The 25,770-nt window shown below is 37.5% G+C and overlaps 1 protein-coding gene and 1 long non-coding RNA gene across 7 annotated transcripts in view; both read right to left on the bottom strand.

The window, feature by feature from the left end:
• Positions 1-25,770, bottom strand: part of LOC132133666 (dual specificity protein phosphatase 8-like) — a 50,587-nt gene that overhangs the window by 4,077 nt on the left and 20,740 nt on the right. The window contains exon 1 of one of the 5 annotated variants that reach the window (XM_059546568.1): positions 2,807-3,344. The exons of the other annotated variants lie outside the window; for them this stretch is intronic. Within the exon in view, the coding sequence (XP_059402551.1) occupies positions 2,807-2,924 (118 nt within the window). The 5' untranslated portion in view covers positions 2,925-3,344. Of the gene's footprint in view, positions 1-2,806; positions 3,345-25,770 lie in introns of those variants that run through there. 5 annotated transcript variants of the gene reach the window in all.
• LOC132133385 (uncharacterized) lies at positions 202-1,500 on the bottom strand. Of its 2 annotated transcripts, none has more exons than XR_009429148.1 (2): positions 463-1,500; positions 202-418 (listed from the first exon to the last, which is right to left on the bottom strand). It is a non-coding gene; the product is annotated as an uncharacterized LOC132133385 (long non-coding RNA). The 2 variants fall into 2 exon arrangements; XR_009429147.1 differs by having other exon boundaries at positions 457-1,500.

A 25,770-nucleotide genomic window follows, 5' to 3' on the forward strand; every position in this document is an offset into this window, starting at 1 on the left:
GAGGTGATAAGAAGGTTTACAACAAAGACAACCGTCAGCCACGTTCAACGTTATTGCATGACATCATCCAGAGTCTATATAAAGGGTGTCAAATCATTCATCAATTAACCGTGAACTTTAAAAGCCACCAGCTTTGCCCTAACTGACAACGAGGAACACCTGTCCCTCTCATCCATGTGCAAATCACCATCTAAACAAGTCTGTTTGTTTGGGGGATCCTGGTCCTGTTTCCTGCTATTAATGGCAATGGCCTGTACAATGACATCATCTCTCAGCACAGAAGACTGTGAGGTGATTTGCATGTCACTCAAGCAGAACCAACGGGCCCCTGGTGCCCCCTCCATACACTCTCGAAACCAGCAGTAGATTAATAACTGCCGACCACATGTTCTACAACCCCCATACTGGTTCAAACACCCTTCCCCCCAAACCACACACACACACACACACACACACACACACACACACACACACACACACACACACACACACAAATACATTCAAACACATTGATACAACCATTAGATCCTGGATGTCTGTTCTCCCATCCCCCAGCTATTACTCCCTTCACCGGCCTAGTGACATAACTGCCTAAACAGGGTTAGTCATTATGTCAACACTGTCAGCAATGCTCAAGTAAGACTGCAAATTTTGCCTGGTTAAATCTTGTTAAAACAGACTTCCTTTCGCACATTTCTCAAATGCATTACTTTTGCCAAAACAGGGAAGCAATGCTGACCTCCCATCCCTCTTCCTTCAACTCAAAGGTCAAGGATTTCAAAGGGCATTTGGGATCTGTGAAAGCAAGACTACAGCTTAAAAGGCAAGTGCACAAGATCTCCTTTGGAAGTGATCTTTCATCTCATCAAGGATCTGGAATATTGTCCTGCTTCGAAGATCTACAGGGGTGCTTTCTATAGCTTCTTTGAAAAAACATGTCATTGGACCACAGCAACACAAACAGGAACAAGTACAGCACCACATTGTTGAAAAGCCAAGAGAGGAAATACTTGAGTGAGGTCATCAGCTATCATTTCTAACTGGGCGGTGGTGGTGACAGTTAGGATTACAAGGAAACCTTAAGCTTCCGTATCTCTCTTAACATCTTGCTAATGTTGAATCAAAGAACGCCTACTTTTACTTCTGCCGCAAAATATGCATAATTATTTACACCATAAGCAGTCAAGTTAAAAAGTGTTTCAAATACACATTTAAAAGACATTAATATTTTCACTAGATGTGAGCATTTAGGACTAAATAGAATAAATATGCACAGACGCACACTAACAACAACAATCACGTCTGACTTAGGCAACATTTGTCACTTTTAAAGACTCCAGTTACGTAAGAGGGCAGTGGTGACGTTGCTCAAAACCACTAGGCATATGAGTGCATGTGTTTTCAGCAAGAGAAGTGTGCCAGGGTCAATCTCACGCTGGACGAAAAGGCAATGTGCCATTCGCACACTTCCTCTATGTTTTTTCTTTCTCTCTCTCTCTCTCTCTCTCTCTCTCTCTCTCTCTCTCTCTCGAAAGCTTACATAACCTCCCATTCACCATCCAACTTCTCTGACGTGCCTCAGACCTCAGTTCCTCAGAAAAGTGCAATAACCTTTCTCGTACAGAGGAACCGTAACATCATGGAAGAATTTATGTGGAATTGCAGGGTGAATAGCTCGAGCAGAGCCTACACACCACAGACTTGTGAGATACTTACCTAAATTTTACCGCAGCCCCTATCGTGCAACAAAGCAGACGAGGTGACAAGGTTACATTTTTCAGATATGGCCATGAACTATCATGCCGCATAACACAGAGTGCACAGTTCATTAACTCCAGCCTTTGATATCAGTTCATTTTCCTGTGGCACCTGACCTCCATCTTTAGTAGCCCCTCAGTTTTACTTTTTTTTTAGCTGAGCTCTATAGCCACTCTCACACAGGCTTCCATTCAAGGCTCTATATCCAGCAGCATTGATGGACCACTGAATGAAACTAATGCACACACACACACACACACACACACACAAGTCTCCAGATGCAGAGGAGATGACGCCATTGAGGAGCAGCCCCCATCTGTCCCCATCTCTGCGCGCACTCACACACACACACACACACACACACACACACACACACACACACACACACACACACACACATTAGCATCTCAATAAAGGCCCAATGACATCATTGCACACATGCATGCTGCACAATGAGGAACACAAAAAACAGCAGGGGGTTGGTGGCTACCTCATCACTCCCGGCGCTTTGTTGTCATGCTTGACAGATTAGAATTGTTAAACCCCGGGACCCTGTATCATCAAATCATTAACTATTACCATTATTGCACTTCTGCCCTAAAGCCATTACGAAAATATAGACGTCACTGGAATAAAAGTCAATTGCTTGGCAAAGTCCAACTGTTTAACTTGTACTTGGTGACATCAGTAGAATGCATGTGCAACTCTAATATACACTTGCATGTGTGCATAACGTTATGAACCATGAACACACACAAAGAAAGTGCATCAATAAATATACTCAAATCAAATAAATCTTATGCACATCCATTTTATTTTCTACTATTCTAGGAGATAATCATAGAAGCTCTATAGCAATGATAGGTTAATGCTTGAGTCATAAACATAAATTAATGGTTTAAAAAATACTAATATAAGCTATAAGTTGGGACAAAAGTAAAGACAGAGCAAGAGGATGAAACATATCGCATAACCTCAAACCAACACGTGTTTGACAGGTACAGATGGGAAAGCACCATCGGCCCAGGTGACAACAGATGCTACACACCTCTTAGTCTGCGTTCTTTTCTCATCTTGCGGACTCTGATTTTGAGCCTCATGTCTGTTTGCTGGATCCCCGACCAGAAGCAGTTCTCTGGAGGGGATATGACCAAATCTAGGGGCATCCGCACCAACCAGTCCGAACCGCAGTCCAAGAACTAAATGTCCGAAAGTTGCTGGGTACCAAAAAAATTAAATAAAAATAAATTAAGATCCTAAAAAACACTGAGGGTGGAAACTCCACAGGAAAGCAACAACTGCATCCTCCTCACAGAAACGAGGGCAGAAGAAGTGTGTGGTCTTTCCTCAGGAGCGTCACGGATCCTTCCTCGATCTCATTCTGTGTGGCAACAACTGAAAGTAGAGCTCGCTGTTGTTGTAAAGCCTCCGTTCAAGTCTTTCCCCGCCTTCTCTCTCTCTCTCTCTCTCTCTGTGACCTAAGATTGAATGAGCTCATTTGCCGTGAGCATAGTCTGCCCTGTCTCTCTCCTCTCTTGCTTACTTTCACTCTGTCTCCCCCCATCTCTCTCTCTCTCGCTTGCTCTTACTGTGTGCGAGCTGAATCTGGCTTATGAGTAAGGCATGCAACCACATTCCTTACTCACCGAGCAAATATGCAGCCACCTTAGAGGCCCACTTAATGTTTTTCTGAAAATGCAAAAAATATAAGCCTCTCAACTGTTTCAGACAAGAAACGAACTACAAGTAGACATTTTTTTACACAGAGACACATTCGATCTTCTCTCTTCCTGAATGCGTTCATTTTACACTAACATAAAATGCATTACATTTTGCAAATTTTCAGATGTTGTATAAATCAATAGATTGGAAACTAAAATTCTGTATCTATTATAATTATTTCTACTGTGAATGAACTTTGCATTATCAACCACTTTCCTGATTTCTTTGAGGGGAAGGTCTATGGGTGGGTGTATGTACGGGCCTTGTCTGAACTTTTGACCAAATATTGCAAATAAAGCTTGCACATTTTACTCATGAATGTAAAAGGAGACAATGGAAAATGATATAGAGAGTAGAAGCTTTGCTTTGTGTTTCTGCTCTAAAAGCCACAAAACTATGGCGAACACTGTGTGTTTGTGAATGGCAAGAGAACATATTGCTTTAATTTTTTTTTTTCATTTCAGGCAGCAAAGTTCAAATCCTTTCTGGCTAGTGTGCTTCAAAAGCATGTCCCGTGATGTTTAAGAATTAGGTCAGTAGGCAGAGGGTAGGTGCTCTCTTGTGGCTGTTTAAATGCATTCGACCACATGAACATTTACACTATGAAAGCAATGCAGTCGAATGTGATTTGAACTACCTCTGAAAGGGGTCGAAAGTGGACAAGTTCAAAAAGTTTTAGACCCCCTTTAACATCCATGTTTGGCGTCGTCCATTTGTGATTGGATCGATAAAAATGCATCTTAACAGCAGGTGTAAATGGCCTAAAATGCCCCTGTAGTGCAAATCAAATTGCATCACACTAGCAAAACTAAGGTCATGGGTTCAATTCCCGATAAATGCACAAGTGTATCTGCAGTATATTTCGAGTTCAACTTTAAACAATTCAATCATTATATTAATTAAATAACAAATATATTTAACTGTTTTAATTGTTTGTTTAGAATGTTATATTGCATTATCTACTTGTCAACACACCCTTTCACATTTACAACTCTGTGTGTTTGCAGTGTAAAAAAATGTGCAGATTTCACTTTGGTCTGAACAAAATCAGCAGATTGAAAATGCAAATGCATTCTTTGCTAGCAGGTCACGCTTTCAACATTTAATTGCCACACTCAGCCATATTGCAATTCTGGTCTTTCCATCCCCAATAAATAAAACTTTCTCTTTTTATGGCCTTCAATCTGATACAAATAAAATTAAGGCTTTAATGACCTGCTGAAAACATGATATATATAAGAACATAAAGCATTCCTGCTGAAAAGTCCAGTTTGGACTGTAATGAATGTCCAGGTCAAGCCTCTGGTTTATGCTGGTTAGTTCTAGTATAATTGCATCATTCACTACTTTGTAAATGTTTACTGCATGCATTAGGAGTAAACATCTCAGGTAAATATGATGCTTGTAAAGGTGCAGTAGGGAGAAGCCGTCTCAGAATACACCACTGGATCCTCTATCAGGTGGAGCAGAGGAAGTGCATCATTCATGCAGTTTGGCTGCAACTGCAACGGATATATATAACTGCACAATATATTGAATCTATTTATACATCACTTTTAAGATCTAATAGAGGATAGTGAATACATGCAAGATAAATATTTGTGTAAATGCGTATGGGAAGTAGGATGGGGTTAGCGTTGATAGCGCTTGTTGTCAGAGCACCAGTGACATGCGATACGCGCATACATCAGTCCATGATGTAATGCTTACGGGGCCCCAGCTGTCATGCCTGAGGTGTGAGGTAGCCTCCAGTCGAGCACAACGCCAGCTCAAGTCACTCAACACTCCATGTGTGCATCAGCCTAAGTAAGTTCAGACCCCCTGTCTGTGATACAACAGTGTGAAATTTCGCTGGAGTTTGACATACATATAATATAAACGGATCCCAATAAAGCATCTCTCATTTACACTCACAATACGGGGCGAAGGAGCGAGAACTCTCACTGCATGACTAAGCTTCTAGATGTCTTATGTATTCAAGCCATAAGTGAAGTCATGATGTAGTCATGGAAAGAAAGAAACATGACACGTGCGCATAAACATTACATGCTATTCATGAGCTGTTATATCGTTTTACCACCAACAAAACAGCATACAGCAAAGATACATGCCATACTGCAATAAATGTATCTTTAATGCTGGGCTGAATGATTAATCATAAAAAAACAGAAATTGTGATATGGCTTAGTGCGATTATTGAATCACAAATGTTGCAGTTTTATTAAATAAATATATGCACTGCACATTTCAGAGTGAAGCACCATCTCTGCATCTGCTCTGAGTTTGGGAACGTAACATGAAGCAACCATCTTCCCCATACTTGTAATAAGAAACGCTTGTGTCTTCATAATTTGAAGTAGTGGTTTATTGCTTGATTTAGTTTTATATATGTACACTTTTTTATGTTTGTAACTATGTTTGCTGGAAAGTCTGTTCTTTATGTACTTTTGGATTATACCATCAATCTACCAGGGACTGCAGATGAAAATTAGCCTGAATGGCTAAATCTGGCACAATTACGTGATACACTTAAGTGCCCATGTTAATTATTGTGCATTTTCCCTTTTAAAATCATAAATAAATAAAGAGAAGCTTTAAGGGCCGCCTGCAGTTTTCCAATAAAATAAAAGTTCATTTAACATTTGTGTGAAATTAAAATATTAATTGAATATTATAAATATTAGTATTGCAATTTTACAGTAAAAACTATGAACTTATACACTTAATTGTTTTTACAGTGAAATATTATAATATTTTATTTTAACTTATTTATTTAGTATATTTTTATTTACTACTACTACTACTTTATTATGATTATTATTATTATTAAGCCATATTAATTTTAGTGTGTTAATTTAATTAGTTATGGAAAAATATCTATATATTATACTAATATTTTATACACAATAAAGCCACTTGCCCCACCCCAGACCTGTACATCATCTTATATTTCATACAGTTGACAGCTCACAAACGTGATGTAGGCAACAAATCACTAGAGCCGATAGTGATTTGTGAATTTGAATTTGTGATAGTGAATTATCGGCCGATATAAGCTAATTGCATTTAAATCGCCAATTATAACGGCCGATGAAACATGAGAAACAGAGTCTCATGCTTCACTCATGTTATGAGTGTTGCATAGTGTGCCCACCAGAGGGAGCTCTGCAGCTCCAGAGTTAACAACAGCGCCAGAAGTCCACTATAGAAGAAAGCGATCAGCCAAGCCACAGAGATGTAACTTACTGTTTTGACGGTGAGTCTGTCGTTCGTCATGTGAAATGATTGTAGATTTAGTTCTTACCCTGTATATAAAAACTGTGTAGTAGTTCTAGCTAACGGTCCTATCATTATCATTTCTAAATATTCTGTAACATCACTTACAGCCGCTAATGCATTGCTATATTAGATTAGCCACAAAGCTAATACCATGTTTATCAGTGGAAGAGCGCGAATGTTAATAGGAGGTCAAACTATAACGTTAGCGTTTAACTTATTCTTATTCTATTGCGGTGTGTTTCCCACATAATGACCGCGTAATTGGGCCTTTCACACAGGACGCGGTATGCACGGCGCTTGCCGCTGGGTTCAGCGTTGCCCTTCAGATACAACGCGATTTACGCTGCGCTATGGCGTAGGCGGAGTTTTAAAAACGTTTAGCGAGAGCTCTTTCATAGTCTGTTGTTCCTCCTTTCGGTCAGCAGCAAACATGTATCTGTCCCGTTGTAAGAAGCGAGCGATAGCGCTAGTCCTGCTGATGAGAATTAAGAGAGAAGCAAGGAAGAAGAGGCTACCCTCAGGTCCAGAGAACAATTTGGTGAATTCAGGCTGGTTACGTTACTCTAACGCTAATAGCTTCCTTTTTAGCAGGCCCCTTAAATGCTTGCTATTAACTTGTTTGAAGGTGGTTCTTCTCAAAATTGACAGCGGCGTGTTCATGACACTAACGTTAACCATTCAACTTCGAATTGATTCCGTAATCTTCCGGTAATAGTAGGCAAGACGATGTTCTGTGAGAGCAAATATAGTGTAGTTACAGTAACTACAGTAGGTGCGTCAGAAATGATTAAACCAGAGGGGACATGTAAATAAATGTGAGCTGAACTAGCGCTTTTTTTCTTTTTTACATATTGTTTCAAAGCAGCTTTACAGACATAACAGGAAAATGTTGAAATAATATTGTTAAATATAAGTAGGTAATACCTATTGCTTGAAAAATAAAAAAATATATATATATTTCTCATTTTTGCCTATGTAGGAGATCCCAGTTTATTATTATTATAATTCTAATGATGACATGAGTAATGATACATGTTGATATTATTAATACACATGCTTATTCTTTCTCTGTCTCTCTTTCTGCCTACAGATGGCTGAAAAAGGTGAATGCTGTAGCAGCAAAGTGTGGGACTACTTCTGCAAATACTTTAACTTTAGTATTATAATTTATTTACAGTAAACACACAGACTGTTAAAACCAGCTTCAACTGGAAGAAAGTAAAAGTGTTAAATGTTTAAAACCAGACTGTTTTTGATCATTAAAAAATATATACTTTTGATGTGCAATTGTTTAGTCATTGAGACTGTAATCTAAGGCTTTTTTTTTTAAACATAATCCATTCTGGAAAATGGTTTATACAGCCCACATACATAGAACAGGCAGATATTTTGCTATTGAATGTTGTGTAAATGCAGTGTATAGGAAATGGGTCTAATATCCAGATTATTTTTAAAATCTAAATATCGGCTTATAAATCGGCTCTTTTCGAGTTAATATCGGCATCGGCCCCCAAAAATCCATATCGGTCGGGCTCTACAAATCACTGTGTGATATAGTCTATAAATGTGAAGTTAATATTATAATATTATATTATATATCATATTAGATATATTTAGGCTACGATATTGTCTGTTTTTGATCAATTTTGCCACAGCAGAACAAGTTGTGCATCTCTGACCAAAACAGCCAAAACAAACCTGTATCACTTACTTTCTTTTATGGAACATAAAAGGAAATAATGAAGTATGTTAGATATTAGAAGAAAAAGAAGACTTGTTGGTAACCAAGCTGATTTGTTTAAGACTTCCATTGTATGAACAAAAAATACTGAGATATTTCAAAACATTTCTTCGTTTGTGTTTCATAGTTTGTGTTAGGCAATTGAAGCCTAAACATTTATGTGTAATAAATATTATGTTGAATCAATCAAATATTTCTAGAGCTAATCTTTGTAATGTGTACTTGATATTTTATCATATTTTATCAATTCTCACAGCCAAGTTTAATTTGCAGTTAATTTGATTAATTAATCACCACATTGTGTAATCAATTAGATTAAAAACATTCTAATTAGGTCCTAATTAATATAAAATCCAAATATTTTGGACAAATTGTGCAGTCCTACGAACAAGCACACCAAACCTGGATGTTTTATTGTTTTCATTTTTTTTCTCATTTAAATTAAAATTTTTCATTAGTAAAAAATTGCAACTCAAGTTTTTTCCCCCACAAATCATTCAGCCCCAGATGTGCTGCTCTACTTTTAATATCATTAAATTACATTCCTTTGTTCCAGCCACCTGTTGACATGCTTTAATCAGACACACATGGCCACAGCATACTTGCTATTTTAATTTTATGTGTCAACTCGGACATATCCCAGCTGTTAGACAGCAGCCCACAACGCTTCTACATGTAGGAGTTTCCACACACGTGATGGTGATTGGTGACACACTTAAGCCCCTTTCACACTGCGTTTCCGGCAAATACACGGGTAAAGTGTTCCGGCAATTGTTCGCTAGATTTTGCACTTTCACACTGCCTGTGATTACCCGGGATATGTGCGTGCTTTCACACACAACCCGTAAAGATCCCGTAACGACACGTGACATCAAAACGTGGATGTGTAATGTACGAGTCGAAAACGTTAGGCACGTTAACTTTCACTTAAGCTGACGAATGATCTCAGCGTCAGTGCGGAAAGTGAGGAACTAACTGATCTCTGCTTCATTACAGTTTGCATATATTTTTTTGCTTCCTTCAAAACAGCCAGTAAAAGAGTCGCGCGATAACGTGCATCATCACTACGACAGGGCATTAGATCTGGCTTTTGTTCACACAGCGCTCATCACTTCATTGAACCCGGCAATGTTACTAGGTCCCTGACCCGGGTTCAATGCCGGAATCAATCCTGGGACATGTTTGCTTTCACACAGAAGGCGACCCGGCAATGTTCCGGTAATTTGCCGGGTCCGACGTGCAGTGTGAAAGTCATCTGCCCCCAAAAATCCATATCGGTCGGGCTCTACCATGAACTATTGTGTTCTTGAGAAACACACTTCTCAGATTGCTTGAGGGTAAATGTTCCTGTATTAAATGTGCCTTAAAACACTTTTTCCTCTTCAAACTTCTTCTCACCAATAGTTTTATTGTAAAGGTTTGTGATATTGCTTTGACTCTCCAAATCAAGCCGAGCTATGAGATGATCAAACAGCGCTGCTTGACTCTTAAGAGTTTCATGTAGTTCCAACCCTGTTAAGCTCTATTAATGCTGAAGAGACTATGAACTAGATCTCCCTCAGTTCTGAAGAGACTCAAGGCTTCCAAGTGTAAGGGCTCAACAGGATGCCGTCACTCAGTACTAGGCTGAAAACCAGTGTGCATGTCAAAGGTCAAGTTTATTAATAAAGTTCTGCCATGTTTCAGCTGTGTTACCGACAGCCGAAGGAGGACCCGGTTTAAACTGGTTTTGACACTCTTTTGGAGGGCAGTTGCATTCGATTTGAATTTTCAGATGTTTAGCAAGGATGTGTTTACAGCCAAAAGTTAAAAATAATCTTATGTTATTCATAAGTGGATGATAATGGGATTAAGCAAGACATTTGTTCTTTTTAAGTCACTCTGACTTCTGGAAAAGACAAGGCGTTCCGAGAAGATTACTGACCAACTGCTGCACTCCTTCCTTTTCCTAAGCTTAACATTAATGCTGTAATGGCAGAAGTTCAAATATGGAAAGAAAAACAAATAGAGAATTCAATGGAGAACCTTGCAATAAAACAGCATTTGGAGTCAGTTATGAAATATTAAATAAATATTAGTACTATTGCTGCAAATTTCATTTAGAGCAGCCATTTAAGGCATTTAAGCCATGTTTTTCTTCAATCACATTGTGCGTTTGATGTTTTTAACATGTTTTGTTGAATTTTGTTGAATTTGATCAAGACCTGCAAAATGATTTTAATTTCCTACGACGGTTCTGGTATATGGGCGAGCATGCATCAAACCACACCTCTGTATTATATTTAGACTTTACCACATTTCATGCATTAACTATTCCCATGTTATCCATTCTTTCCTTACTCAAGAAGAAGTGTTGATTGAGAAACTAGGCTTGATCTATTACTATGGACAAATTCTAATAATAATAATAATAATAATATGGACTCTGTTCCCCTACCCTTCCCCCTTAAAAGACAGCAAAAGAAAGCAATCTTAACCCCCTATGGAGAACTATGATGTCATCTGGCCACATGTAAACCAGGATGGAGGTCTCCAGAGAGGGTTACACAACTGGGAGGATGGGCTTCATGTGGGAAGGAAAGGGGGAGATGGAAAGAGAAACAGAGCCTTAGAGAGAAAGAGAGAGAGAGATAAAAGCAAGGTAGTATTAATGCTTGTAATTATGACAAAGCCCACATTCTTTACACAGGGGCTTCAAGCTCTGCTGAAATCCAAATTTAGCCAAGGATGGAATGGAAGAATTAGGGCCTCCATCAGGAAATGAGTGCCGGGTTGCGTCACTTGTTTGTGTATGTGTATGTCCTGTGTTCTGCAAACTTTTCCTGGAATTCATTGCTTTTTAGAACAACCACCAAAACCTTTGGAACTTTTGGAAGAGATTAGAACCAGGACTGTCTATTTAACATGTTAATTTAGTACTAGAACATTACCTGAAATAAATCCCCATATGTAATCATGCTCCCTGACTAGCACATTAATTCTATAACAAGGAATTTTTCCTACCATTGGATTGACAATTCAACACACAGCATATCTTCTTTAATGTAACAGTTTGCATCAATCTTATAATGAAATTATGTTAAACCAACAAACCAAAGTTGTAGGACAAAAACAAGTTCCAACTAGTTCAGCTGTGACTCTGGAACCAGCTAATCTGAAACCTATTTCAGTTTAAAAAAAAAATCAAAAGCAGGAAAATGTAATCAATAAAAAGCATATTACTTGCCACCTGCATTCACAAAGTCATTGCCCATATGGTCTATGTACGTAGTGAATACATTCACCCAGCCACAACATAACCACAAGACCTAAACTTCAGCACATTGGCAACCACACAATAAACAAAATATTCCAACATTTATTATCCAGTCCAATGCAAAACTTGCTAGGAATTAGAAATCCACTGCCCGTTTTCAAAATTTCAAGATTAATTGAATTAACTTAATACAACATAAATAAAGCAGAAATTTCAAACTGCACAATATTAAGTTGGTGCAATGAATAGTTTAATTTACAACAGAACCCATCAAAATAATGTTTGAAACTTAAAAAGTTGTAATTATATTAATACATAATACGTAGAAACCACATAATAATGGTCTAAAAATGACTCTGAATACCTTAGCAACTTCATAGCAACATTCTGTGAACATCCACAAAACCCTAACATTGTGTAAGAGTTTTTCACAACAAACAACACATTTACTTCTGAAATTCCTAAAATAATCTAGTTCTAAAATGTATAATTTTAACAGCAACAAAGTGATATATATATTGTCCCCTACAGTTCTACTCAACCTGCTTTGAGCGGGATTCGCCTCTGTGTCAGCTGCTAGTGTGCCTAGCTGGCCTCTGTTACACTCACCCTCCTAAACCTCACTCTATACGGGTCACGGCACCAATGTAACCCCTCCGGTTCTACTTGGTTCTCCGGTTCTCAGTCACTATCAGGAGTGGTTTGTCTGTCAACAAGTTTACAAGTGTTACAGGCTAATTAGTAACGTACAGTGTTTTTATTAAATTCATAATAAATACAAAGTCATTCGTATTAAAATATTTTATGGTATGGCACCCATATCTGGTACTTAAGTAAAAAGAGGGATTTTTATGCAAAGTTAATAGATTACACTATTAGACTATTTTGCCCATCGCCCATTATAGATCAACCAATATAATCTATAAAGGTGCAAAATTTTTATAAAACCCCATCTGAAAAAAAAAACAATAGACACAATTATAAAATTTTTTAATGGTTTTATTTGGTATAATGAGACTTGTATTGGTTTTACTGGGAACTGTAATGGATCCTGATGGTCTCTACTAGTAATTAGTTGCCTTCTATTTTTTAATGGTTAAAAGTTGATGGTTTCTAGGGGTGTAACGGTACACAAAAATCACGGTTCGGTACGTACCTCGGTTTTAAAGTCACGGTTCAGTTCATTTTCGGTACAGTAAGGGAAAGAAATGCAAACATTAAACTGCAGGTTGTTTATTACTATAAACCTTTTTTAACAATTTGTTTACACTTTTTTAAACACTTTTTAATAAAATATGTATAAAATAAAAAAAGAATATGAAATAAAATACTGCTGCAAAGTTCTCCACTAAATAAAATAATCTCAGTCTCAAATCAATATCATGTAATAAAATATAATGAAAATTATAAATTAATAACTGATTACAGTGCAGCATTACCAATCCAAGCTTGTAGGCCTGCTCATATTTCAAAAATATATATAACTTTTCCAAAGTGTAAAGTGCAGCATCAACAGTTTCAGTTTTTAGACCTGCTCAGATTTCGTTATTGCGTTGGACCGATCAGAATTAAGAGCAAAGGTCTGTTTAAATGCCGACGGGAGCTGCGTTTGAGTTACAATCGTTTTTTTCCTAGTTGTAGTGATGTTCACACTCGTGTGATGCCTTTTGAAAACCTTAGGTCGGTGACACACTGGTTGACGGTGTCCTTTATCAGTAGGCTTTATATTTATGCTCAACATGAAGTATAGATATTGTTGTCATGAAGACAAGATCCTGGTCTGTCGGCGGCCTCTCTCTATGTCACCTACAGTAGCAGCAGCGCGACCAGGCACGATTCTGGTGTGTAAAGACACAGAAAACGCGAAGCAGCCGTAACGCAACTGACACGCAGCAGAAACGCCATGCTCACGCCACGCAGCCAGTGTGTCACCCATAGACATCATATAGGTAGACACCCCATCGAACGCTACTGCCTATTGGCATGGTCGAGCCGTAGAGCCGCCATCTTAGACCGGTCGTCAGCTCCACTCAGTGTAACTTGTTTTCCAGGTGCAATGAGCTGTCAGCGCATTTAATTAATCATATCTCACTGAATACCTAACTAATTTTGACGCGGGTTTTTTTGCTGCAAAGGTCATTCATGTAGCTATGATACAGGACACATGGTTCAGCGTATTTTAATATTCATAATAGGATTAACAGTTACATATTATATTCATATAACACCCCTGAAAGAGGACTGTTTTGCAGAGCTTCTTTCTTGTGCTCCCTTTCTGTAGTTCAAGAGAAGCGAGTTTGGCAACATGGTGGAGTCTTATCTTTAGAAACACGGACACAACCAATGACAACAAAAAAGCAGACTGATGGTTGTCAATGCCAAACTGGGTCTCCTCAATGTTCTCCCCAAGAAGGAAAACATCCTCTGTCCCAATCTCCTCCCGCACAATGTGTGTGACTATTGACAACTTAGGATCACCCTCTCTGCAGCTCTCAGCACCTTATAATAATAATAATAAAAATAATACATATTTATATAGCGCTTTACCCAGTACTCAAATACACTTTACAGAACAGAGAAAATAAGAACAAAGCAACCTTAATAATCATAACTTCTCCTGATATCACGTGCGCAAACACAAATAACAGTTATTATGTCCTGTCGAACAATGTATGTAACTTAATTAACTTCAGATTGGATTGTGTTGGTAATAGGCACTTAACGCGTTACCTAACGCTAAAAGTAAGTTTCGTGCAGCTAACAAATGCTTTCAAATTTCTTTCTGATCTGAATAGTAACTAAGTTATGTGGAAAACACTTGAGTTGAGGGAAGGAGATACATAGCCTAGCTAACGTTATAGCTACGATTTCAGTACTATCAAAGATCCTTGCTCCTTTTTAATTCTCTGGATTTAAGGACAAAATACAACCAATAGTACAATAGTAATGTTAAATCTTACTTGTGAAAAGTAATCCCGAGCCGTACTTGCGATGGTCCGCCGATTAGAACAGGAAAATGCTGCACAGTGCTCTGGCATCTCAACTGCTGCTACGCAATGAACATAGGAGTACGACTGGTTCAAGATGGCGGCCGCAAATCTCAGCGCCCAGCGGCCAATAGGGCGTCTACCTATATGATGTCTATGGTGTCACCGGCCTTAGAATCAGCTGCAGGGCGGGATTTGCACCGAACGCGGAGACTTCCGCCACTTAATATGTTAGTTTGGAAACACGAAAATGTATCTATGTTCCGCACACAAAATATTCGGTCATTCAGTACACACGTGCACCATACCGAAAGTCCTGTACCGAAACGGTCCAGTACAAATACACGTACCGTTACACCCCTAATGGTTTGTAATGACTGTAATGGTTATATGTAGTGGAATCCATTAAAATGTTCTGTAACGGTTTTATTTTTTAGTAGGGACATAAGCCTATATCAGATATACGGTGGTATTGAGTCCCCCTCCCCTTCACTTGTGCTCCCTCAAAAATAATGAATGCATAATTCCCCTGACACCCCTGACACCCCTGACACAAAATTATTTGTCAAAAAAATGAAACATGATGAAGCTGATATAGATTACTTCTAGAGATTGCAGTGATACATGACGGTGAAAAATGACTGAATGAATAATACTTAAAGTAGGTTAAGATGAATTTTAAAATTGTACCGCCTAAAAGCACAAGTAGCATGCCTCTTGAGATCAGGGGAGTGAAGTTCAAATATGTATATATTACCAGGTTATGCATTTCTTGGGAATCAAACCCATGACCTGGTGTTGCTAGCGCAGTGCACTACTGTTTGAGCTACAAGAATTCCATAAATCATAAACTTGGCCGGCCCTGAACAAAATATTCTGCCGCTTGGAGGTTAACCAATCATACCAAGTCATTACCATAGAAGTCTTTAAGGTACAGTAGCAAAATCCACAGCCCTTTGTGGGTGGAAAAATTTAATTATGACTATAAATTAGGCTATTTTTGCTCCACAATTGCTGAATAGGGTCCCCTTTGATTCTGTATGCTAGAGTGGAAAAGTATTCCTCAATTTAATTAAGTGCACTGAACGGTCTTTTTTTTTAAGGGAAATTTGGATGGTAGGTAGATCCAAGGAAAGAAAAGTGGGTGTGGGTAAACCAAGCAAGAAAGGGGTGAAAAAAGAGGGAGACAGTAGCTGAGAGAAGAGGAGAAGTAGTTCATGTCATGCTGAAAGTATTTGGCACTGGTCGGCCCGCTGACATTTCTTCATTTCTTCAGCTTGTTTCTCAGAATTGACATAACACATATAATTTGAGGTCTATGAGAACACACAGAAACTGTAGCCAAGTTTACAGCGGGACATATGTAGGACAAATGCTACTCATTTCTTCATACCACAAAGTGGTGTATGTGTATGTAGAGGTTACAGGGTGGAGACTGAAAGGTCATCTTTTTGACCTTTGTGAATCTGTGGCGTGTATATGTGTGCTGTTCAAGTAGGCGACTGGCGCCAGATGTGATGACCACAGGAGCCTGAACTAAAAATAGAGCCATGCTCTAATCAGAAAGACATACGGCTAGAGAAAGAGTTGAGTGTGTGTGTGTGTTTGTTGAAAATAACAGAGCACCAAGAACGTCCCTCGAGAGCTTACCTCATCCTTATGGCAACACTGGCTCTTTTTTAATAGAAACATTGATTCCCGTGCTGATCTGGTACGATAATGGAAACGAGTTACATAGATAAAGGAAGTCAAGAATGATGAAGTTTTAGATGTTAACCATCTAAAGAAATTTGAGATCTTTTTGTACATGGTGTATCTTTTTATGACTAGGAATTAAAGGGAAAGTTCACTCACCCTCAAGATGTTCCAAACCAGTTGACTGTTAAAACTTCCACAGATTGGGAAAAAATACTACGGAAGTCAACGGGTACCAAAAACTCTTTGGTTACCAACATTTTTCAAAATATTTTCTTTTGTGCTCAACAGAAGAAAGAAGCTCATACAGGTTGAAAAGGAATTTTATTGTTCACATCATGCGGTCTCCTAAATAAACTTCCAAAGTAAATGTGGTGCTTGTCCGTGCAAATATCACCACCACAATGCAAGGGTGTTTTGGGTGGTTTCAAGGGTAGTGCTTTGCGGTTGCTAGGGTGTACTTGATGGCAGCTAGGTGTTTTTCTATTGGCTCAAATCAAAAACAGTCCACATTCAAGTGTATAATATCTGGGCTCGGTTTCATGAAACATTCTTAAGAATTAAACTCTTCTTAAAAGTACAATTTGTAAGATATTTGCAGTAAAATATACAAAAACCACTATGCTAGTGTTATATATTTTGTCCAGATGATTACTAACAATATCTCTAATGTTTTCAACTACTTGTAAATCATGAGAAAATTCCCATTCTAAACAGTGACACGGGGCAGTGCAGTCACCTGTCAATGACGTTAGTTACCCTTTGTTACCGCCTTTACTGACGTAGAAACCACATGACAACAGTGTCCTGCACAAATGCGGAAGTAGTGTCTAGCGTCCAGCAAACCACTAGATTGCTTCAAGCAGTTCCTTATTTACTTCTTCTTGCACGTTTTATGGTGGATTTTGTTACTTATTTATGGAACATAATTACTGTTTACCGTCTGCCGCTGGTTCTGTCGACAAGGACAGTTCCCGTAAACGTAAGCGTACGGGCCAACCAAACGACCCAAGAAGAGTTTGGGACAAGAGGAGAGAAAGAGCGAGGATCAATATCTGTTGCATTTTCTAGATGGAGAGAGCTTCGGGACAAACTTCAACTAGAAAGAGATGCCGATCTCGCTTGTGTTTTACTCGACAGGTGAGTTGTTTTGATTCGTATCTTTACAAAAAAACGTATGATATTATAACGATCAACAAGATTAGTATTATGGGGCATACACGCCAAATGCGGGGCATCGTCTCTCTAGACCCGCGAGAGGACGCGTCTGATCCATAGTCAGCGGTTGGGTAGAAGACAACAAATCCCATCATTCCATGCTCCTTCTTAGCGTCATCAAACCACGCGACTGTTATTCTTTTGGTAGTGCACCCTCTAGTGGCAGGTCCTACAACCTGTACCTGTGTCATTTTCTAAATTAAGAATAAAGTTTTTATTATTATTATTATTTTTCTCTCTTTAAAAAAAAATTAATAAAAAAAGTTGGAATTTTCATCTTTTTAAGATTTTTCTTAGATGGAACTTTTGCGAGAGTTATTAAAGTTATACAAGAACCACCATGCAATCAAATAGAAGTCAAATACAAGTCATTTTTGAGAAAATATTTGAGAAGCTTGTAAGAAATTTTTGAGATCGGAGAAAAGAGTTTGTGAATCTGACCCAGCCCTTCTATATGTGATTTGGGTTCTAAAGTAAGTTTATGGGATTTTTATCACGTATATCATCCACCAGGAAAAAAAACTGAGTCGGATTTTTTTTAAAAATATTGCACACCTTTCTTATATAGGCTGCACTATTTCAGGGATCATTCAGATTTCTTGTTTCAACATTTATATGTAATAACAAACATACGAATGTTGAGCTTTGATGCTTATATGGGAAATGAAGGTTTGCATCTGGCTTCCAAAGTGCCCAATTCTGTTTGCACTTGCTTTCTCTCCAAATAAATTCCTTAAAAAAGTTTTTAACATCAACACTTCATAAACAACTGCTCAACTAATACTGCATATTAAGTTTCAGCAAAAATTATTAAAGAATAGATCTGCAGAAAATAAAGTACTCACTCTCAGGCCATCCAAGATGTAGATGAGTTTGTTCCTTCATTGGAACAGAACAGGATAAACATGAATTTGGACTCTCATTCTGACGGCACCCATTCGTTGCAGAGGATCCACTGGTGAGCAAGTGATAAAAAGCTAAATTTCTCTAAATTTGTTCAAATAAAGGAACAAACTCCTCTACATCTTGGATGGCCAGATAGTTACGAAAACTAAAATTGTAACACTGATGCAGACTAACTAATAAAAAGCAGAATCTCATGTGCTGTCATTTTTTGTTAGTGATTTCACTGACACAACTGACATCATAGTTGGATCATTGACTGTATATTTATGTTTAAAAAAAGCATCTTGAATTTTTGCTGAATGTTCAGGCTAAAAATGATAAGCTTTTCTGTTATAATCAGGGTTTACAATAGTTAAATTCAAGGAAATATAATAGGAAACATTTTTCCACAAAAGTTTGTCTGACTTTTTGCTTTGCTGGTTTAAATCATGAATGCCCTCCTGTCCTTTACCTCAACTGGGTGAGGAAACGGCGATAAAATTGGAGCTTTGGCTGACCGAGGTCTGGAGTGTGAAAGAGAACGTAATGTTGAGGGCAGGCTTAAGGTGAAAGGATATATTGATATTGTTTTAGAGCAAATGCGTCACCACTTGTACATTACCTCATTTTGGCGAACACACACAAACATTTCAGCAAGAAACGCCCAGTTGCATAATAAGCGAAACAAAGCTGAATTCAGCTCCAAAAGCAGCAAAATACAAAGGGGGTAGGAACAGCCGCGCTCTGGTCCTTGCCAAGCTCCAACTTTCAACTTCTAATTGAGCATAATTTGCTACTTTCTGGCGAAATCCTCCCACTTTTGCCGAGTTAACTATTGATGGTACATTTTATTCATCCTTTTTGAGTGGAATGCGACCAATTTTAGAGCATCCGGAAGTTTAAAATATGAGTTCGAAAATGACTCTTTGCATTTCTGTTGGTTTCATATGGCTTTGAAAAAGTTTTACACTATTTAAAATATAATTATATTCCCTATATATATATATATATATATATATATATATATATATATATATATATATATATATATATATATTAAGTAATTAATTAATTAATAATTTTTTTTAATGAAAGTAAAAAAAGTCTTGTGGTGTAACCACAATTTTTTTTTACACCTTGAATACATCTGAGATTACACATCTTACTCATTATTTTCCAAAAAGTTTTTAAAGATATTTTTCAATGTTAAAAGTTTTAATATGGAGATCATTAATTGTTCATCCATAAATATCATCAAGTTTTGGGGAGTTGCACCACATGATATTTTGACGACATGAAAAGTTTAAATGATCTAATATTTAAAGGCTTACTGACCTTGACAGACGTACCAAATATTTTTGATTTTGTGAACAGAAGTTTTATTAAAATACCACTTTTGACATTATAATTAATGATTATATTAACTATGGTTATCTTTTCAAGAAGTTAATTCTTCCAGTGACGATTTTTCATCATTATGATATCAGGACAGTTTTATCACCCTTAAATTCACATGTATGAATATAGGTGACCCAGTGGACTTGATGTCCTACCATACACAGAAAAACAAAGGCAGATGGTGAGAGGCTAGAGAGATGAGTGAGTGCACATCTGCAGGACACACACATTCGTTCTGCAGCAAATCCCAGTGGATGAGGTGTGAAAGCTTGAAGTGGTGTGTGTAAATGTGTGCGCGCCATTCCAATAAGAAACACGGCGTGAGCAAGATGCCTGTGGAGCGAGATGGAAGATCATATTCAACAACAGCTCGCATAGCATTTCAGATACTGTGATCGCCAGACATTAACAGGAAACAGCATGCCAGCTCAACAGGAAACAAAGACGAACTTGATGACAGTCGACGGGGCGAACCCAAAGAGTTGGTTCAGGTGTGTCAGTTTGAGCTAAACCCTGCAGGAACTGAAGCAAATGAAAAAGTAGACAAAATAAATACACTTGCGATTTGCGCCGCCTCACATCTTTCACGTTATCCTCCATTTACATCACTACATAAACATGGCCAAGTATGCTGGCTAACTGATAAATTTGCACACTAAACATATTTTAATGTTTAATCCTGCTAAATTGTACTGAAAATTTATAAAATGATGGTATTGCACCATTTTAGATTAACTGAAACCATCACCTTTTTTACCATTCAAGTCTAAGGTCTCCTGACCAAGATTTCACAACAGTTGCTAAAATGGAAAAGGTTCAAAACAAATTCGATTCTCCCGGATTTGAATTTGGGAGAAATTCATGACGTCACAATTTCCCTGCACCTTCAAAAACTTTGCACAGCCGTCCTAAAGATCGGAGCAGTAGAAATGCATGGCTAAATTTTGTTTTTAAATGATGTGCCTGAGCGAATGAATGATTGATTGATGGCCATTCACAACAGATGTTTTGTGAATTATTCTAAACAAGTTGCTGTTTTTAGACACTATCCTTTTTTTTTTTAATGATGCAGCAATGCCAAGCACTTTATCCTCAGTCAACACAGCTAAGTGCATTCATTTTTAATCTTACAGTGTGTAATAAACATCAAACCAGTGTTTAACACTATTATTAAGACACAAAATGTATCATTGTTTGAATACTGCTAATGCTTGAGTTTAATAATTTGATTATGTTAGTTGAATATAGTTAGTTCCCGCTGCCATTATTAAACCTTCACATAATATGTAGTTTGTGTTTTACTGTTGTCATCTCAACATTATCCTGTATGTAGATATATACTAATTTATATTATAATTTAAACATCCATGGAACCGTTCAAATGCACAAAAGTTTCTTTATAGTGGTAAAGGTTCTTTAGGTCTTTCACGTTCTTCACATTAAGAATTTTCTTTTCTTATATATCTTAAATGGCTCAAAAATGCTTATTTTGTGTCATCACCAGTGTTGTGGGTAACGCGTTACAAAGTAACGCGTTAGAGTACTCTAATTACTTTTTTCCTGAAATGTGTAACTTAACGCGTTAGTTTCGTGAGTAAGTAATCAGTAACTTCATTATTTTTTTTAAAAAGTAATCCGTTATTTTAAGGAAAGGAAAATCCCGACTGCAAAAGCAGGCTGCTTTTTGTCAGACAGTAGGCTAGGTCTACTGTGCCACCTGCGGATGTATCAGCGGAGCCGAAGCTCTGTGATCGTAAAGTCAATGGCTGTGATACGTCTATGCCCTGCGCCTGACCCTGTGTGTGTGTGTGGGGTTTTTTTTTTTCGAACTCCCGGCAAGATGGCAGAGAGGACAGCGTTTGGTTTATGGACTGTGTTAAAGCGAATTTAGGCTTGTGACTGTGAGTGACACTTTAATAATAATTAGTTCGGCTATTAAACGATTTGTCATTTGCCTGTGTGGCAGTGAAGGATTTAATTCGGTTTGTTATCATTTTGTTTGACAGGCAGCTGTTAATTTCTGTTAGATCATTGGCTGGCTGGTTGTTCATCATGGTTGTTCATCATTTCTAAATGGATTTAAATCTGCAAGTAAGTAAGTGTTTACAAGTAAGCATACTTGTACTTTGATAACTGCATTATTTAAAGTTAAAGAAAAATCAGGAGTTATCTTGTGGTGCTCATAATATACAGTAGCCTAGGCTACCCGGGCTGGGTAGGTGCGAATTTTGATTAATAATATGTTCTGTGATAATAAATAAATAAAACGCCATGTGGAATAGCCTATTGCTGACTGTCTTTCCTGTTATTGTTATCCTGCAGTGTTAATTTAGTCGGATGACTGACGTTATTCATTGTCGGGAGTCACGACTTCTAGGTGCATTTAAAGGGGCCGGGGGCTGTGTCTGTCATGTGTGAGCCGCTGCAAACGGCTTTTAATTTTTGGTAACGCATGAGTACTCTAACGCGTTACTTTTATGAATAGGTAACGCTGTATTATAACTGATTACTTTTAATTGATGGTAATGTTGTAACCTAACTAACTACTTTCCAAAGTAACTATACCCAACACTGGTCATCACTGTGAGAAAAAACAAACAAAACAAAAAAAAAAACAATTTTATGTGAGGGTAGACAAACTTCTTTGAGAACCACTTTTAAAAAAAAAGTGTCTCTTTAAACAAAGTGTTGACATTTCATGAAATCCTCCTCAAATATAATGAAACTAAAGAAACACTGAAACCATCACTTTCTTTCTGTTACAAGACAAATTGATGGATTTTCAAAGTTGGTTTGTGCATAAACAGCACTATTTTATCCAGATAGCATTTATACAAAAGGAAACAGTGACTGTTTAAGACAGGAAGTAAACTTCCTGTTCATTTCATCACTTACAATCATCACTATTCCGATCATAACAGATATCTAATCTGATATCTAAACTTCTGCTCTCTTCATTACTGGTCACTACCTTGTTCAACATAATGCTCCACACTTTTATTAAAAGATACTTTTTTAATGCATACACCAAGGATTGTGCACATTGTGTGTGATCAGCATAGTATGCACATACTGTATGTAATTTTTTTGCGCAATTTATTTATTGGCGACACTTTTTTATTGGCACAAAGACTGGGCAAGGATGAAACTTTCTAGTGCATGTGTCGATCGCCTGTGTTTGCGCACAATATCAAATGGAGTATAATTTGAAAAACTGTGCATTTGGTTGAACACATCCACTAAGGTTACAGTCATGCTGCAAGAAAATGTGGCTTAAATCAGTTTTATTTTACTTATATGCAACTTGTAATTCTCATGTTTACTACCAACTTATGATGAATCGTTTGTTGTTTTCCTCAACTCTAAGGCTACGTTCACACTGCAGGGCTTAATGCTCAATTCCGATTTTTTTTAAAAATTAGATTTTTTTGCAAGGCCGTTCACATTTCCAATTAAATGCAACCTTTTGTGATCTCCTGTGTGAACGTGAAATAACCTAGAAGTGACCCGCATGCGCAGAAGAGTACTCAACGCTCAACGACGTCACTCGTTGTTTGCGGAAGTAGCTAACGTTAAACATGGATGTCAACAACAGTGTAGTCAACAGCGGAGCTCTTTTTGCATACCCAAGTGGCCTGGGTCACATTTGAAAAGATCGGATCTGTGTCGTTCAGACTGTCATGAAAAGATCTGATACAGGTCGCATAGGGGCAAAAAAAATCGGAATTGGGTCGTTTCAGCCTGCAGTGTGAACGTAGCCTAAGTCGCTTAAGATAAAACCATCTGCCAAATGAATGAATGTAAATGTAAGATAAAAGTCAAATGTTTTGTAAAATGTCTGAACAGTCATATCAAAATTCATGCTACTTTTATCTCACCCTAGATGGACAATTGTCATAATTCTCCGCTGACTGGATTCACTTCAAAGATTTTTTTTAAAGCTCACAAGATGCTTACAGTTGATTCCAGCAGAATTTGACATTAGCATGTTCCTAAGCTAACAGCACAAAAATGTCACACTAATATGGTGAAAATGTAAAATGTATTTTAACGGAGCACCTTTCTTCAACAGCTTTTTTTTTTCACCACCAGCATATTCGATCAAAAAAAGCAAAATTTTGGACAAAAAGCTGGGACTTTTTATTTATTTATTTTTTTGGTCAAAGAATAAGTCTGGATTGGGATTCAGATCAATGATTAAAACACAGATGCAGTAGATCACTTCCATCAACACCCCAAAGCTTGCACAGTCCTAATCTGCTTCCTGAGTCATCATTTCTTTCTGTACCATTATGCAGTTTTGATTTATATGCCATTTAATGTTTGATGATTGCGTTATTTTACATTTGTGTATGTACACGTTCACGTTTCTGATTCTTTTACATCTTAAATATATATCTAATGTGTTCATGACCTCAAGGTTAGATTATTGTAATGCTTTATTGGGTGGTTGTTCTGCACGCTTAGTAAACAAACTACAGCTAGTCCAAAATGCAGCAGCAAGAGTTCTTACTAGAACCAGGAAGTATGACCATATTAGCCCAGTCCTGCCAACACTGCACTGGCTCCCTATTGAACAACCAATATATTTTTAAAATGTATTAATTACTTATTACTTATAAAGCCCTGAATGGTTTAGTTCCTTAGTACTTGAGCGAGCTCATATCGCATTATAATTCTTCAGTTATGCTGCATTCTCAAAACTCTGGCCAAATGATAATATCTAGAATATCAAAATCAACTGCAGGTGGCAGATCCTTTTCCTATTTGGCGCCTAAACTCTGGAACAACCTACCTGTACTGTAGTGGTATCGATACCTAAATTTCGGTACTGGTACCTAACGGTACCTTTTTTTCAGTACTTTACTCTCTGTGTAATTATAAAAACGTTTATTTAAAAAAAAATAATAAGTCTCAATTTCAACATTTTGAACAACAGGGCCCTACAAAATTTTACTTATTATGTACTTCACTCGCGTGCCAATATCCACGCAAAACAAAATGTATATAATATATATATAATTATATAATAATTTGTTCGCTTATTTGATTCATCTAAATTCTGGCCAAGATTTAGTAATAGGCCTATCGTGCACACAATTTAGTAAAAGGAGAAAACAAATTTGTGCTCACTATTTGTTTATTTTTCCCTGCATGTGCGGGGCTCTGTATGCTTTAAGCAGGGCTTGAAAATGAGAGATCGGTTCACTCCGAGCAGAATCGGTATTTTTACCGGTTTCTGTTCATGTATTTCTCTGTATTATTACCGTTCTAAAACCGGTTTACGTCGAAAAAATGTTTAGCGTCATTTCGTCATAACATCAAAAAACACAAGTAGAGTATTAGCCTAAATTGTGCTTAGTCATAGCCAGCATCATCTTTTGTTTTAGATATTGGCCAGTTGTTTTAAACGAAAAAAAAAAGGTCAAAGCTTTAAAGACATTAAAGCATTTTTTCAAGATATTTAAAATATTTGCTGCATGGATAAAAAAACGCTACTTGTATAAAATTGTGTTTTGAGAGGAAAAACTTTCAGAAATAATTTAGGCTAAAATAACGGAAAATCTAAATGTTTACAAACATTATAAACACAGGATATTTTATTCCCTCCGCAACATGTATTTAACAGTATTTAGGCTATATAAACGTCAAGCTGGTCAAGCTGAACACAAAGACGGACTATTTCAATTGAGCATCGCAACTTTTATATGTTTCTTTGTATGTGTTCTCTTTTGATAATAAACAGGCTGCGATGTCAAAAAAATGTTGTGTGCGTTCATGAGTTGCCAGTGCGATCACTACATTGTTTTCCCAACTGGTAATTTAGTCAG

This window comes from Carassius carassius, chromosome 50 (genome assembly GCF_963082965.1).
Source record: "Carassius carassius chromosome 50, fCarCar2.1, whole genome shotgun sequence".
NCBI lineage: Eukaryota > Metazoa > Chordata > Actinopteri > Cypriniformes > Cyprinidae > Carassius > Carassius carassius.